The sequence below is a fragment of the Phyllostomus hastatus genome, unplaced genomic scaffold (assembly GCF_019186645.2).
Source record: "Phyllostomus hastatus isolate PE091 unplaced genomic scaffold, TTU_PhHast_1.1 phas_scaffold_78, whole genome shotgun sequence".
NCBI classification, from domain to species: Eukaryota; Metazoa; Chordata; class Mammalia; order Chiroptera; family Phyllostomidae; genus Phyllostomus; species Phyllostomus hastatus.
The window spans coordinates 30,814,700-30,831,408 of record NW_025334041.1 but is presented as its reverse complement, the minus strand read 5'-3'; the positions used below and the strand labels follow the sequence as shown (position 1 = coordinate 30,831,408).

General features: G+C 37.8%; 1 protein-coding gene across 2 annotated transcripts in view; it reads right to left on the bottom strand.

The window, feature by feature from the left end:
• Nucleotides 1-16,535, bottom strand: part of PEX1 (peroxisomal biogenesis factor 1) — a 48,251-nt gene extending 31,716 nt beyond the window's left edge. For both annotated transcript variants that reach the window (XM_045827641.1, XM_045827642.1), the window contains exons 1-10: nucleotides 16,340-16,535; nucleotides 12,730-12,873; nucleotides 10,058-10,141; nucleotides 9,752-9,866; nucleotides 8,890-9,653; nucleotides 7,431-7,550; nucleotides 4,066-4,189; nucleotides 3,730-3,830; nucleotides 2,573-2,655; nucleotides 1,288-1,420 (exon numbers count right to left, since the gene is read on the bottom strand). In XM_045827641.1, coding sequence (XP_045683597.1) covers nucleotides 1,288-1,420; nucleotides 2,573-2,655; nucleotides 3,730-3,830; nucleotides 4,066-4,189; nucleotides 7,431-7,550; nucleotides 8,890-9,653; nucleotides 9,752-9,866; nucleotides 10,058-10,141; nucleotides 12,730-12,873; nucleotides 16,340-16,468 — 1,797 coding nt within the window. In that variant the 5' untranslated portion in view covers nucleotides 16,469-16,535. The remainder of the gene's footprint in view (nucleotides 1-1,287; nucleotides 1,421-2,572; nucleotides 2,656-3,729; nucleotides 3,831-4,065; nucleotides 4,190-7,430; nucleotides 7,551-8,889; nucleotides 9,654-9,751; nucleotides 9,867-10,057; nucleotides 10,142-12,729; nucleotides 12,874-16,339) is intronic.
• Nucleotides 16,536-16,709: the final 174 nt, after the last annotated feature.

The window sequence follows — 16,709 nt, the reverse complement described above, 5'->3', positions numbered from 1 at the left end:
CTTAACCCCCAGTACAGTGGAATATGACCACATTTGGAGATAGGATCTTTACAGAGGAAATCAAGTTAAAAGGAAGTCATTAGGTGGGCCCTAATCCAATACTGGTATCCTTATAAGAAGAGGAAATTTGGACACAGAGACATATAGAAAGGAGATAAGGTGGAGACTCAGGGAGATGACCACTTACAAGTCAATGAGAGAGATCTGGAACAGATCGTCTCTGCAGAAGGAACCAATCTTGCTGACACTCTCCTCTCAGACTTCTAGCTTCCAGAACTATGAGAAAATAAATTTCTGTTTTTAAGCCACCCAGTCTGTGGTACTTTATGATGGCAGCCCAAGCAAATACACGTAACCCTGGACCCACATATTTTGGATTTGAGTGAAACAGCACCGTATATTAACTTCTATATGACAAACTTTACAAGAAAAGTCCAAATTCCCAGCTAATTTTATGACTCTTCATTTGGCAATTTCACTTTCAATAAAGTCAACTGTGATGGAGAGTGTCCTAAGGAAAAAAAAAAAAAAAGAAAAAAAGAGAGAGAGACACAAATCACCAATATCAGGAAACGACTTCACAACAGATTCCATAGTCACTAAAAGGATAATAAGAAAACACTACAAACAATTTTATGCACATAAACTTGACAATTTAGAAGAAATAGAACAATTCCTCAAAAACTACAAACTACCAAATGTCTGCCAAGATAAAACTGACAAACAAGGACACTGAATTTATAATTAAGTTAATGATAAAAACATCTCCAGGCCCAGATGGTTTCACTTTTATCGTTTAAGGAAGAATGAACACCAATTTTGTATAATCTCTTTCAGAAAACAGGACAGTAGGTAACACCTCTCAACTCTTTATTACCCTGACAGCAAAACCAGACAAAGAGGGTACGGAAACAGAAAACTATGGGCTAATATCTCTCATGAACTTAGGCGTAAAAGTCCACAACAGAATATTAGCAAAAAGAGCTCTGCAATGTATAAAAAGAATAAATCTGGTTCAATATTTAAAAAATCAATCAACCCTATCACAAACCCGATCAATATCCTAAAAAACAAAAACCATACAATTGTATCAACTGATACAGAAAAATGACAGGGGGAGCATCACCTGAGTCATCACCACTTCCCCAATATCTACACCAGGCACTCGAAAATATTAGTGAAAAGTTTTCCATATCTTGTATTAATAACTATATATAACATGATCAAAACCCAGAGAGGAAAGAAAAGTTGCTAGTTAATGAAAATGAGCACATTTCCACCTCGTACCTTTCCTCCCGTGAGTAAAAGGGCTCCATTCCGCAGTCCTGCCACAAGAGACATCAGCTGCCGAGACAGGGGGCGACCCAGGAGGCTGTGAGTGATGTGCTCCACGGAGGACAGGCCTAAGGAGGCCACTCCGCTGCAAAACATGGACATTGTTGTGTGATAAAACACTGAAGCAGAGTAAGATCTGGCTGCAAAAATTTATGAAACTTTCCTTCCCAGATTAATGGTTTTTTAGAGTAAAATCTTAGAATCTCTTCCTTACTTGAAAGTATGCTGAATCAATTGCCAAATTTGAGTCACAGCTTTACAATTTACTTTCAAACCTGTGCAATAACTGCAAGTTTCGTCCAACTAGGACTCCTTAAGGAATCTGTCTTAACATATACAAATGATTTGTATGTTACTCCCTCAAAATGATTTCAGTTTGGTAATCAACATAATCATAAAAGGGTGCTTTTAAAATGATAGGATAATTGAAGACTAATTTTCTCTTAAAAATCACCTTCAAAATCCAGTTGCAATCTGTAGATAATATGAACATGAACTTCAACCTACTTCCTGGCTCTGACTGACAACTTACTTTTCTTAATATCAGAAATTCCTAAAATTAGAGTTTGAACTAAAGAGATTTTACTTTATACATACATGAATATTATGCTATGTTTAAACACTGTTACCTTATGGTTAATTCTTTTAATAAAAACTTATAGACTATACTATAACAGGAAATCAAATCACTACTACTACCTCTAAAACCTTCCGTGAAGAATTCTAAGAGGTAATGTTACATGACATTTCATAGTGCATGAGAGAGAGAAAAAAATTGAGGTTCTTTCAGATTTGTTTGTCTATAGGTTGGAGAAAACACAAATAATCCCAATTAAAACATTAATAAGATACTGAAGGAATAACTTAATTTGAAATATTTTTAAACATTCAAGTAATGTTTTTAGATTTAACTTTCAGAATAAATTTACTAGCTCTAAGAATTACTGTTTTATTGAGGCGCATTTGATCCAGTTCATATCTAGTTGCTTTCTTCTCACGAATCAAATCTCAAAGTAAAATTTCTAATAAGCTTCAGACTTTGTTATCTAGGACAAGGCAAATTACTAAGCTAGGCGTGAAACTGAAATGAGCCTTGAAATAGTATCTACTAACACACTAGTAAGAGTATTCAATGACATTAACATCTACTTTAATATTTACACATAAAAACCCTGCCAGAGATAATGTCGAACACGAACACGTCTCTAAACATGCCAGTTTGGCCATAACTTCTTACCCCAAGCAGTTCAGCTTTAAAAAAGGAAGAATAAAGTCAATTTCCTCACTGTTTTCTTCTTTTAGCATAGGATCTAGAAGGACCTATAGTAGCAAGGAAAAATCAGGTTTACATTTCAAAGTTGTATCTTCTGCCTGTTTTTCTTGGGTCCCAGGAAACTGAATTGCTGATTGTTATACCGCAGAAAAAGGATACAGTATGCATGCAAGATGACTACATAAAACAGCCCTGACAAGAATAATTTACACATCCGAGGAGCACAAATATTTATGATCAACAAGCAGTAAAGAATATCATCTCCTTAATGCATGTTATACATCTATCTTTATTTGCAATTTGGATTTGCATTACATGTTCTTTTCGTAAGTCTTACATTTGAATTTTCTCTGAATGGTACTCTTTCCATTAAATTTTAAAAGTAGAAAAACAGTGTCTAGTTCCAAATCACTGCTATTCTAAATGACTAGAGCATCTTCAATTTTATAATGACAAGAATAAATAGCCTAACTAAAACATTATAGTCTAAAATAGCCACTTTTGGCCCTGGCCAGGTAGCTCAGTTGGTTAGAGCGTCCTCCTGATACGCCAAGACTGCAGGTTCAATCCAGGTCAGGGCACATACAAGAGTCAACCAATGAATGCATAAATAAGTGGGACAACAAATTGATGTTTCTCTGTCTTTAAAATCAATTTAAAAACCCCCTAAAATAACCACTTTTAAAATACTTCTGGAATAAAAGTGATTTAATATTTGTAAAGAGTTGAGAATTTAAGAGTTGACAAAATAATACAAGTTGTGCAGCAAAACTGCAAGTAAAAATCTGAACTTTAAAACTCAGACCTCTACAGCAATGTTCTGTTTTGTTTCAATACAGGAAGAATTTTAAGTCATGCTCCATTTCCCAGTTAACACCACCAACTCCTGAAACTTAACTGTGCTAAGGCACTGACTTTAAATTTAGAGTAAATCAACAATTTGTTTGGGTAAATTAAAGAGATTAAAGAATAAAATATTTTAAATCAAGTTATTCCTTACTCTTATGATTTAAGTTTCTAATATACTTTAGGATTCAAGGTATTACAGGTAAATTCATACTTTATTATCAATCACATCTGACAAATATTATTTCACTGAATATTCAATAACATGTAATTACTTGTATTGTGATCTTCTGCAGCAGATTGGTACTCAACAGAAAAATATCTTCTTTTCCTTTTTCCCAAGAATGAACTATATTCAGAGAAAACTCCTTCAACCCTATTGAAAAGAAAGTAATAAATGAATGGTACTGAAACTGAGATAAAATTGTAAGATTTTAAATATCAAATTTATTTAAATTTAAATAAAGGCATTCTTCAGTACATAAAATCTGTTTAATTATCACTGTTATGTCTCCTGTTCTTACATGTCACAGTTGGAAAAACAATGACTTCATCAAAAAATTTTTACTTCTTCAGTAGAAAAAATTTCTAAGTAAATAAAATTTACACACCATCTTTAATTTCCAGCTTAATATTTTCCTCCTCTGATATTATCAAAGGAAGCGTGGTTGTAGAAGACTGCTGAAGCCATGAATAGAACACAGTTTTTATGTTTTCTTCAGTTATGTCTTTAGGCTGCCAAAGAAAATGAAAGAACAGCAACAAGTTATCCTAATACCTGATCTTAACCTTAACGTCCCTATTTTAACATTTTACCCTGCTAATCAAATGTAAACCTCACTGAACAAAACAGGAAGATAAGCCCATTCTGGAGGCACAGCCTTAGGATTTGACATTACGGTCAGTACAGTTTTGAGTACAATGTAGCCTGAAGAAACATTACAAAGTGGCAGTTTTAGACTTTTTCTCTATGCCCAACAATATATATGCCATAATTCGGCTTACTGGATAACCATTCCAACTTCATTCTCTCTTGCCTCTCTCTACTGCACAGGTGGGAAAGCAAACTCTTAGTGTGGATTTCTAGCCTGAAGGTGGGGCTGGCGTGTGTGGGGGTGTGCTCATGCGTGTGCGTGTGGCTGGACTCCGGCCAACAGCATGCAATCAGCAATCCTTGGTAAGGGCTTCTCCTCCTCATGGAATGGTAGAGAAACCTAGTAAGGAAAAGGCTTTTGCCTTGTGCCTTTCCTTCTGCTGCCTGCAGTGCAGATGTGATACCTACCAGTACAGCAAGTATCTTGCATCTAGGAGGAAGAAAGTCACAGGCTGAGGACGGCAAAAGGGAAAGGCCAAAGGAGCCTAGATGCTTAAGGACACGGTTTAACAATCCAGAGCTCCCCTAAACCTCTCCATACAGGAGAAAAATAAACTCTTTATATGTTCAAGTCACTTCTTTTCTTTTTTTCCATTAAAAATGCTGGCTGCAATGCTGATATGCTCAACACATAAAGTGTTCAAAAGGTATGAAGAAACTGAGGAAATCATTGCTAATTTTAAGTTTAATTAAAATTATTAAGTTTTAAAAACCTATTTGAAATTAAAAACAGGAAAAACAAAACTCACATAGGAAAGATGACTGGTATCTGCCTAGGAAATAAGACCTCTCTTCTACATTCCTCCACTGGTATACTATCTCTCTTCATCCAAAGTAAAGCATTTGCCTGTAGATTAAGTTCAATTCAAAACCTGAGCACCACCAAAAACAGTCTAAACTAAGATATCACTTCCCCATTCTTATGCATCACATAAATAGTTACTTCTTTGGATGTTATTGGGCAATGGGGTTAAAGAACTAAACAAAACCATAAAATAAAAAAGAGAACTATTTAAAAGCAAGACTTTTAGAATCAGACAATAATACAGAGTTCCTCTAGAATCAAACATCTTTATGTCCCAGGTGATACAATCAAAGTCCAGAGAGACCGGCCAAGGTCATAAAGCTTCCACTAAAATATGCAACTTAGGGTAAGAAAAGCATCTTGTAGTAATATCCTGTCACTAAGCCAAAAAAATTAAAAAAATCTCACTCAGTGGCTAATGATCTTCATACATAAGAGATCTAACTTGAAAAATGCCAAGGTCAATCACCAAAAAGTTAAAACAGAACTGCAAATCACTGCACTGTTGAGCCAACGTGTTAAACGCCCAGTTACACACTGTTATGGAAACAGCATTCATTTTATTTGCTTTCCTCTTCTCCAGTCATATAATATGTGCTATCTTATCTGGCCTTTCAGCAACCAGGAAGCGTTTCTGTTAAATTCATTCTTTCCTGACACAATGACCATCGTGATCCTGAGGATCCCAAAGTACCGTCTGAATTATCAGGGGAGGAATTTTTTAAATGTATTGGGCCAAAAAGTTCATTTGGCTTTTTCCATAAGATGGCTCTAGAAGCATTTAATTGTCTTTAGCTTCATTCCAAACAATTTTTTTGGATTGTATTGTGACAGCTGTCACATTTGCGTGCAGTCAAAAAAAAAACTTATCAAGATTGGTGAATTTTTTTGTGTAGCCATTTTAATATTGATGATGCAAGAAAATACATAACATTTTCGGCATATTATGCTTTATTTTTTCAACATCCGAAACACACAAAAAAGATTTGTGCAGCGTGTGGAGAAGGGGACTTATCGAACATGTCAAGAGTAGTTTGCAATGTTTTGTCTGGAAATGTGTCGCTGGACGATGCTCCACAGCTGGGCAGGCCAGCTGAGCAGAGAGCAGTCAGCGTCACACCCCACAGGAGGCAGCCTAGACACCCGAAATATCCAAATCCATAAAGTCACTAGTGGAAATGGAAAATGTGTCTTTTATTTCGTGGAAAAAACCATGTGGACTTTTTGGTCAACCCAATATAATACAATAATTTTCTTGCATTATAATTATCTGAGAACTGGTAAGCCAAACTGGTACAGATGACAATACTCTATTAAAAATATTTTACGATTAAGTTCAGTACCTCATTTTCTGACCACACCAGTTTCTAAAGAATTAACAGAGTAGCAACATAAAATAGTCTGGCACCCTTTTAGCCTGCAATATTAATACTAAAACAACATGGGAGAAAATTTTAAAAATTAGATTAACTGTGGCAAAAATACCAACTTTTTAAAAGCAAAAACTCTCCATATTTGTATTGGCACGTGCACATGCGTACACGTTCTCTGTATATATAAAGATATATATGTATATAAAGTGTATTGCTTAAAGACTTCTTGTTTTCTCAAAAACGTACACACAAAATTACCACGTGTCTACCCATTCAATTCCTAGGCATCTACCAAAGAGTGGAAAGCAGGGACTCAAGATACTCGTATGCCAACATTCATGGCAGCATTACTCACAACAGCCAAAAAAGTGGAAACAACCCAAGTGTCCATCAACTGATGAATGGATAAAACAAATGCAATATATTTAAAACAATATTGTTCAGCCATTAAAAAGGGATGAAGTTCTGCTATGTGCTACCACATGGATGAACCTTGAAAACATATTAAGGGAAATAAGCCAGACACAAAGGACAAATATTGTATGATTCAATTTATATGATACATCTGAAATATGCAAAATCAGAGAGATTAATATAAATTATCAGTTACCAGGATCTGGGGGAGTTGAGGGTAGGGCACTGCTGCTTAATGAACACAGAATCTCTGTTGGAGTAATGGAAAAGTTTCGGAAATAGATAACGACGATAGTTGTACATTATGAATGGAATTAATGCCAATTAATTGTACATTTAAAATAGGTTACAAAAGCATTTTTATGTTACACATATTTTACTAAAGAAAAAAATACTTCTTTGCCCTTCTAACAAAAAGGAGTACTACATTATTATGACTTAGCTAAAGCAACCAGAAATTTTATAGCACTTGTAAAATAACTGTGACATAACATATAAATTTGAACTTACTAAGTTTTCTCTAGGTTGTAATTTTAGAGATCTTGGAATTTTAGGGGTAATTTCCAGTGGAGTTATTCTGACTACTGCATGCATTTCTATATTCAATCTCTTTCTCAGGTCATCTGGAATCTGAAATTTAAAAATAAATAAATGAAAATATAATTATGCTCAATGGTTAATTAAAAAATATTCCATAGCATAGTTGTAGTAACTTCTATGAATTCAGATGAAATTATGTAAGTTACCAAGATTCACAGTAAAAACAGATGGATGTTCTAGTATTGTTATATCACAAACATTTCAATTTCTCCCCTGTATTTCTTTAACACCTCTTTAGACTGTGATCAACGTCCATCTACCCAGTCCAGACTTCTTGGGTACCTGACGGCAACTACTGCCACTCCTCAGGGGCCATGACACCCAACCTTCAGAGTGGAGTGGGAAGTGCAGACTCCTCACTGCTATCTTATGTGGTCCCCGAGACTTTACCATCATCACTTCTTCACCCTGTCCTCACCACACAATTTCAAGGAAATGAAAGGGTATTCATACCTAATGGAGAACCATTAATAAAGGAGGTGAGTCATAAGAAGTTCACGTTAGACACCGCAGTGGGATGTCCTAAACTGAGTTTGGAGCTACAGAAAATAATGAGGCCATGGTCCAAAGCTTTAGAAAATGATGTAGGTCAAAGAGATTAAAACTTTGAAGTCACCTGCATGAAAGGCATAGGTTAAACTATGAGAGGAAAAGAAATCTACAAAGAAAGTCCCCATCCCTTCCTATTTTTCTTCACTATCTTAACAATTTCTTCCCCTTCTTATCATCAAGCTTCACTTTACAATGGTTCCAAACTAGGCTCAAGTAAATGGGGCTGGTGAGTCGTTTCACATAAGTGTAGCATTTATATTTGAGGCCAGGATGAGAGGGTAAAACATCAGTTGTTCTACTTCCTCTCCAAGTCACATACAAGCTAAAGAGGTGACACCAGCAAAGCAAGCAGTTTACGGGTGCCATCAGAGGGAGCTGTGGGTCTCTCCCTATTCTGGGCATTTTCCCAATACACAGTAAGTCCTTCCTGTGCTTTCAAGAACTTGGAAACAAACCTTACACAGGTAATGAAGATGTGAGGCTTCGTAGGGCACCCCAAGCTAAGCACGAACTCGAGTCACCCTGCCTGGGTTTGACTCCTAGTTCTTGCTAGCTATTTAATCCCTGGCAAGGAATTTTCACTTCTCTAGGCCTGTGCCCAAGATTTTACTGTCCAAGTTTACTTAGGCAGAAAATGCACAATTTTTACCCAAACAAGGACTTTACCCTACAGAAATGTGTCCTAGAAGGGATTTTTTTAGATACGATTTCTTATTCTATTGGTCTTTCAATTTATATATATTATTTTAATTCATAATTTGGGGTAGTTCAAACAACATAAAATTATTTCATTCCCAATTACAAAATTTATACTAACCCAGACTTTCCCGAGATGGAGAGCTTCCACATTTTTGGTGTATTTTATGGCATTCTTCAATTCCTCAAGTCCATTCCAGACCACCTTCAGCACACAGGCCTTACTGGCGTCTTGATTATGGTCTAGACTAATTTGTTTTTGATCTAATGGTTGTGACATCTGCTTCTCTTTTTCAGGTGGCAGGACACTTTGCTTTGTTTTACTTTGCTGTTGCTTTGGAGAAAGTAGATGAACCAGCTTTCCATAGGTCACAGTAAAGCTGGGCTCCACATCAAAATATTCTTGGTCCCATGGAAATACATGAATGGCATGGTGTTTGTGAAATATAGAAGTTGCTGAGGCACTGCATATGCTGGGAGGCTGAGATTTACATACTCGGAAAATATTGTCCACAGGAACAACTGCTGACTGCATATTTTTGAATGCACTGATTTCAGTCACACCCCAGGATGTCTCTTGTTTCCTTTCAGACCCAAAAGAGAAAATGCGTCCTATCATAGTCCAGAAGCTTGGTACTGATGGTAAGTCAACTGTATCCTCCGAATCTGTTTCATCAGACCCAGTAACTCGTATAATATTTGACTGATGTTGCTTGGTTTGGAGTTCTGCCAATCCTTTTTGGTCTCTTCCGAAATTATGAGATGTTCCACGTGCATTATCTGCTTCAGAAAATGTATTTTCTTTGGCTTGGCGGGTCTTTGGCTGAATAAGGAGTCTGGTGTCAGTCTCCAACCTCCCATAAGAGGCCGCTGGTAATAGTGCAACTGTGTACAAAATAAAGCTCATTAATGCACATCTGCCTCTGCTTTGGACTCAGTGCTGTGTCAGACAGTATGATGGCAAACATTACAATGGCACCTACCAATCTGGATAAATATGTAAGTGTGCTGATCAACCCAGACAGGAAAAATGGCTTGTGGGAAAACTATTCGAATTTGATCTAGAAGATGCCGTTCCAGGGAAGCAGCATGCAGTTCCTAGAATCAAAAACAAAAAAAACAACTGATTTTACACTTTGTCCATTCCATGTCTGTTAGGAAAATCTCAAGTCATCCTTGTAACTCAAACCAACTCAGAATATATATGGTGAAGCTCAGAGACAGACATCTAACGATGCTGCTATTTTGAAGTATTTTAATCTTAAACAAGGCTATTTCACTATCTTTACCAGTATCTCCCAGTCGTCTGCGGACAGGGGTTCCACCTCAACTTGCTGACAAGACACCACATGGGAACACGGCTTGAGGAACACCTGAAAGACATTTTAAAAATGTAAAACTACTTTTTCTTTTACTTTTTAGAGAGAGGGGAAGGGATTTATCTCTTGCCTCTTGCACACGCCTGGACAGGAGACCAAACCCGCAACATAGGCATGTGCCCCGAGTGGGAATCAAACCAGCAGCCCTTCCCTTCACTTTGCGGGATGATGCCCAGCCAGCTGAGCCACACCGGTCAGGGCTAGCACTGCTTTCAAAAGACTTTTGTACCCCTGAAAAATAACTTCTCCTTAGGTATATAACTAAGTGTGAGTGTGTGTGTATGTAGTCCTACTTGATAGATATTCCTATTTTTAGCTAGAGCTTGATATACACAGCATTTTAGGAGAAAATATTTCATAATAAATTATAGCAAAAAGGAAAATACATCCTAGCACAACACATTTCAAAATAAAATATAAAATAAAAATAACCCCTTAAAATTTATGTAACTTAAAAAAAATGTAAGAAGAAACAACACTGTCATCAAGTCATGACTTGGTCCAGTATAGAAATACCATTATTTCTAGTTTTGCAACTGTTAGTTTTATAACTAAGTTCAAGCCATGCTGCTTCTATTTCTACAGAACTAAAAACCACAGTGAAACTGAGATAACGGCCAATTATTTAAATTTAGAAGTATCATCATCCACCACTAAAAGCACAGTAAAACAAATACCCCTCATTCCAGTCTACAGAGCTACATGAAATGCTCGTGTGCCACAAGAAGCTGGACTCTACCATCTCACTGTCTTTCCTCTCCTGTTAGCATTTCTAGAGATTGGAGGACTAAAATCCAAAGCCACCAACTAACTATTAAATGCTCCAGGTGACCAGGCCTTCCTTCTCTGCTTCTGTGGACTGGAGCAGGATTTCCCCACAGGCCTTACCCGACTCCTCGGTGAACTTCCCTTTGGTACCTCCCATGTGCCCTGTTAGAAGGGGGTGATTCTGAGGAAGCACAGAGCAGCTCCCGCCCACCAAAAAGTCAGAGTCCTGAGCAAGCTAGTCCATTTCCTGTTCCTATCAATGATTCTTTGGGAGACATCACCTTAATGGTATTGCTACAATATAGGGTATCTACAAAAGATCAGGTAAAAGTTCACTTTGAAGCCAGCGGGACATAAAAACAAGCAGGACTGTTCAGAATGCTGATGAGACATCAAGATCAGCAACGGGAAGCTGATGTTCTGCACAGGGAAGTGGCACACACTCAGAGAGCAGAACTGTGACTTATCATGAAATCCTGGGCAAAATATCCCATCTCCCTAGGTTTGTAGGGCAGGGTACCAAAGTTAGTCATTTCTAAGGTCACTCTGGTGCTAGAGACGTAAGATTCTAGGGGAAATGTAGGATAAGCAAAGGACTAGTGCTAGGCCTGTGATTTCTTATCAGTGGTCTATTCTCATTATCAAGAACATGTATGTGTTCAAAACAAGTTAAAAAGATATGACACTTTTGTGTACTGTTAACAGTACTGATAATGGAAACTGGTAATAGAAAGCAAGTTAGCGCCATCTGTCGATGTTTAAATGTGCAGCTCTCTGGACGTGGCAATTCAATTTTCACTATTCCATTCCATATATGCAGAGATGTTCAATGCATATAGTTTGTAATTCATGGAAAAGGGTCCCTGATATACTTTGTAGGAAAAATTGCAGAAAATATGTAAGACCTCATTCTTTAAGTCCTAAAGGTCTACTGAGATCCCAACGTACAGTACACATTTATTCTGAGGCTGGGAATAGAGAAAAGGAAACATTTTTTACTTTCAATTGTAAAGTATTTGTAATAAATAATGTATTACTTCTGTAGCCTAAAATATTTTTAAAAGAATAAATTGATGAAAATAATAAAACAATAAAATAGATATGAGTAGTCCTCAAGCTTTGGAGTTTACAATCTAAGTACATTAAATTCATTGCAAGACAAAAATGGAAAAATAATAACCCTCTTTTTTAGGATAGATTTTTATTTTTTTTAAAGTACAATTCTTTTTTTTAAAGATTTTATTGATTTACCTTGAGGGAGAGGAGAAGAGAGGGAGAAAGAGAAGGAGAGAAATGGCAATGTGCAAGAGATCAGTTGCCTCAAGCACGCACCCAACCGGGAACCTGGCCCAAAACCCAGGCACGTGCCCTGACTGGTAATCAAATTGGAGACCTTTTGGTTGGCAGGCCAGTGCTCAAGCCATTGAGCCACACCAGACAGGGCTGTAGGACAGATTTTTAAAAATCAAGTACAACCCTGGAAGGTTAGAAAATTTGTCAGAAACAAATAAAATGAAGTTCAATAATTAAAGTGAAATAATTTATAGAGCAAAAATTGCACAAAAACAAAATTATGGAACCTGGAAAATGAGTAAAATAGAATACAAAAATCAACTAGAGCATGGTAGACTACAAGATAATGACTTAATAATGGTATATAGGGTCAACTTGAATATCCTGGACTAATTAGAGTAACATACAGGTTAGGTGTCATCTCTCCTTCTTTAAAAAGAAAACTGAACTTTAAATTTTATTTCCATCTCTGTACTACGTGACATTAGGAGAAAGTCACTGTCATCACCTTTGGTGCTTACCTGTTCCCCATTCGAGAGTCCAAGTTTCTGACCGACGTGTCTGTTAATTTCAGCCACATTTTCACCTTGATCACAAAAATGCCTGCCTTCCACCCAGCTCAAGAATGCAGGCTGGTGACCCCAGGCTACTTCTATAGCTTGATTCTATTTGTTCAAGAAATAAAAAAATGGGGGAGAGAGGTTTTGAAAGTTTTTACATGCTTTTCTGGATTCACATAAATGATAAAACTATTACTGTAATCCACAAACACAAAAACAGTTCTACAATTTGTTGACTACTGTTATCCACCACTGCTACAGAGTTTAAAAAGCTACAATAATTTCCAACACCCAACATTGGCGATACTTCAGGTGAAACCAGCACACATTTCTATGATGGCATTATAAATTGACTCAACCATTCCAGATTTCAACATGGCAACAGGTGGCCAATGAACTTATATAGGCTGGAGGTGAATTAATGGAGATGAATCAATGAATTAATAGCCTGGAAGTGAATTAATGATGAGAAAAAAAAAAACTACAGCAGAACACATCTCTGCAGTGTTCTCTGTCACAATGAAAACTTAGGACTGGTGTAAGTGTCTATCAATAGGGAAATTATTAAATAAGCTATAAATTTACTATTTTAGTAAAGTATGAGTCAGTAACTAGCAGCATACCATGATCATTAAAGATACAACAGTAGTTACTTATTAGAAGAGTAACAAATGCACACAGTGAAAGTACAAAAGCATAAAACGTGAGAGCAGGCCCCTTTCCACATAGGTAATTACTGTTAATAGTTTCTTATGTATGCTTCCAGAAATTTCATATTATACAGCTTCCTAAATAAAATTTTAAAGTTTTATAACTATGAAAACATATTTGTTAAAAAATAGTAAAATAACATTTATTCTCATTAAGGGCATTCATATAAAATATGTAAGTTTGTGGCTAAGAATTAAAACAATGTTTTCTATGACTAAAGAATTACAAACTCATTATAGAAAGCATAGAAAATATATAATGTTGGAAGGAAAAACAAGAATTATTATTTCCTCCACAAAAAGACAACCATGTGAACAATTTGATTGATTTCTGACTAATCTTTTTATGTACAATTTTTAAAATTAATTAATTTCTAAAATTAAAAACATTACTTTAGCCAATAACATTACATACATTTCAGGTGTACCATAACTTTATAATTCAACTTCTGGAGGCTTGTTTTGTGCTCACCACCTGAAGTCTAGTTTCCTTCGGTCACCATGTATTGACCCCCCCCTTTACCCTCTTCGTCCTCCCCCACACTCCTTCCCCTCTGGTAGAAAGTTAATTTTTTACATAGTTGTATAATATAGTCATGATTTAGTACCTTTTTCCCCCCCACTTAACACTGTATCACAAGCATTTTCACACACATTTTTTAATAAAAAGTAAGAATTTCATTCATGGCCACTGAGACTTAACATATTAGGAAGTTTTAGTATTATCAAATTCATTTATTAGTATCAAAATAAATTATTTAATAAATCCACTCATATCCACCATATTTCACTACCTCAAAATTGGTTATTGTCTGTTTACTGTGTTTATTTAAACAGAAATTTCCAAGGATATTAGAGCTACTTCTGAGGTAATATAGTTTAAATTGACCATGTTATTAAAGCTGTATAAAGAAAATCACCCTGGCTGGTGTTGCTCAGTGGATTGAGTGCCAGCCTGCAAGCCAAAGGGTTGCCGGTTTGATTCCCAGTCAGGGCACATGCCAGGATTACAGGCCAGGTGCCCCAGATGGGGGCATGCGAGTTATTTCTCTCCCTTTTTCCCCTCCCTTACCCTCTCTCTAAAAATAAACAAATAAAATCTTAAAAAAAAAAGAAAAAAAAGAATATCATCATATATCACTTAGTCATACATTTTTCTCACAATTCTTCACAGGACAGCCCAAGTGCTCTGGCTGGCAAAAGTCTTTCCACTGAGCACAGTGTGACCAAGTAGAAAGAGCCCTAGATGTGCAGCCAAAAGTCCTCAGTTGCTACGTCAGCTGGAACTGTGGGAGCTGACGGGTAACAAGAGTAAAGCTGACCGAAACCCCAGAGGCTTTCTGTGGAGTTTCATCCAAGGCAGTGACATATAACTGTGATCAATTCCCCTACTTCACATGAAGTAACTTTTAAAACCAGAGATGTTAAATGAGGAAATATAAAGTATGCCCTAAAACATCAAAAAGGAGAATTCCACTAACTCACGGGAAAAGGGGAAAATCAACTTTATTAAAATGGAAAAATACTTCAATTACTTGTTTGGTCAAACTGTAGTAACCAGCTCCTAAAGTCATACTCTGTTCAGCTGAATTTAGTCAACTTTGCAGACTAATGTTCTGAGTTCATTTTCATGTCAAAGGTTTTTCACTAGGACCACAGGGCCCCTGGGCACTTGGAGAGAATGAAAGGACAGACTGGAGAGGGGCCCTTTGCCACTTTAGTCTAATCAACGAATGACTGACTGCCTGCTTTTGCCCAAACCTCCTGCAGCACACCAAAAAAAATTTTTTTTGATGATCTGACAAAAAAAAATAGGTAAATTTTTGATTCATTCATAACTGATGGCTACTGTTGTGTTGGTTGTGGTCATTCTTTAAAAATTTATTTTTTTATTGATTTTAGCTTTTCAAGAGGAAGAGGTGGTGGGGAGAGTGGAAGGGAGAAGGAGAAACAGAGACAGAGGCATCAATTTGTTTTTCCACTCATTTATGCATTAATTGGTTGCTTTTTGTATGTGCCCTGATTGGAGATTGAACCTGCAACTTTGGTACATAGAACGCTCTAGCCAAATGAACTACCCAGCCAGGGCACACACTCATTTTTTCATTTGACAATCGAAGGGAAAAGAGGTCAATGCACCTGACTAAATAAACAGTCACGTACTGCATGTTTTAAAAATTGTTGTGGTGCACCAGTATAAAATCGCTGATCCAGAAAAACATAACAAAAGTAGCTAAAGTGGAAAGGTGGGATACCTGAAATTATTGCAAACTCTTAAATATTTCCCGCATGGATTATGTAGTGGTGGCTGCCACATCCAGGATTTTCAAGGATTTCAAATAAAGGTGTATCTCCTTCTGTTGGGCTTCGCTTTATTGCGCTTCACAGATGTTGGTAGTTTTTACAAATTAAAGGCAAGACACTCCACTGGCTTTATTGCCACACTTGTTAGATCCCAGTGGTCTGGAACCGAACCAGTAAGGTACAGCTGTGATCAAGAAACGACTTCTCAAGAGTGTTCCAACCTGAAGTAATATTTGAATGCAAAAGTAGACTATAAAGATGTTTGAAAGCCTAGTTTCATCGAGTGAAGGGCCCTGGAATAAGGCCAGTTCACTTAAAGGCCCGGGCTGTATTAGACGTGGTGGGGGCTGCAGACACGGCCGCCGACTGGCTGCCCTCGAGGCGCCCTCAGTCTGGCCTCCGCTCTGCTCCGGGACGCCAGAAAAGAGCCCGTGCCCACCACCGGGAGAGGTCTCTGCGGCCGCCACGTCCCAGGAAAGCCTCTGCTAGCCTGATTCGACTACCGACCAGGTGTCCCGCCTCCAGGATTGGAGCCCAGTCCCGGGCCGGTGCGTTACCTGCAGCAGGTGCAGCTGAGACACGAGGCGCCGAGGCAAACGGAGGAAGCAGTCGCGAGCGTTGGTGAAAGCCACAGTTACGACAGCCCCACTTTCCCCGGCACCCACCAGTCGTTCGCTGCCCCACATCGTCGGCCGACGCGGACGTCCCGGCCACCCACCCTAGCCGACCCGGGCTAAGCTCTCAGGCCCAAGGCGTCGGAGCTGGATAACATCGATTGGCCCCGCCCCACAGCCCCGCCCCCTTCCCGGACGCCTCTCACAGCCAGTAGCGGGAGGGGCAAGCAGACTTTTTTTCTCCTGGCCTCTCCGCCGCGCCGCTAGGGGGCGGCACCTCCTTCACAGAATTCTCGTCTACAGGAAACGATGG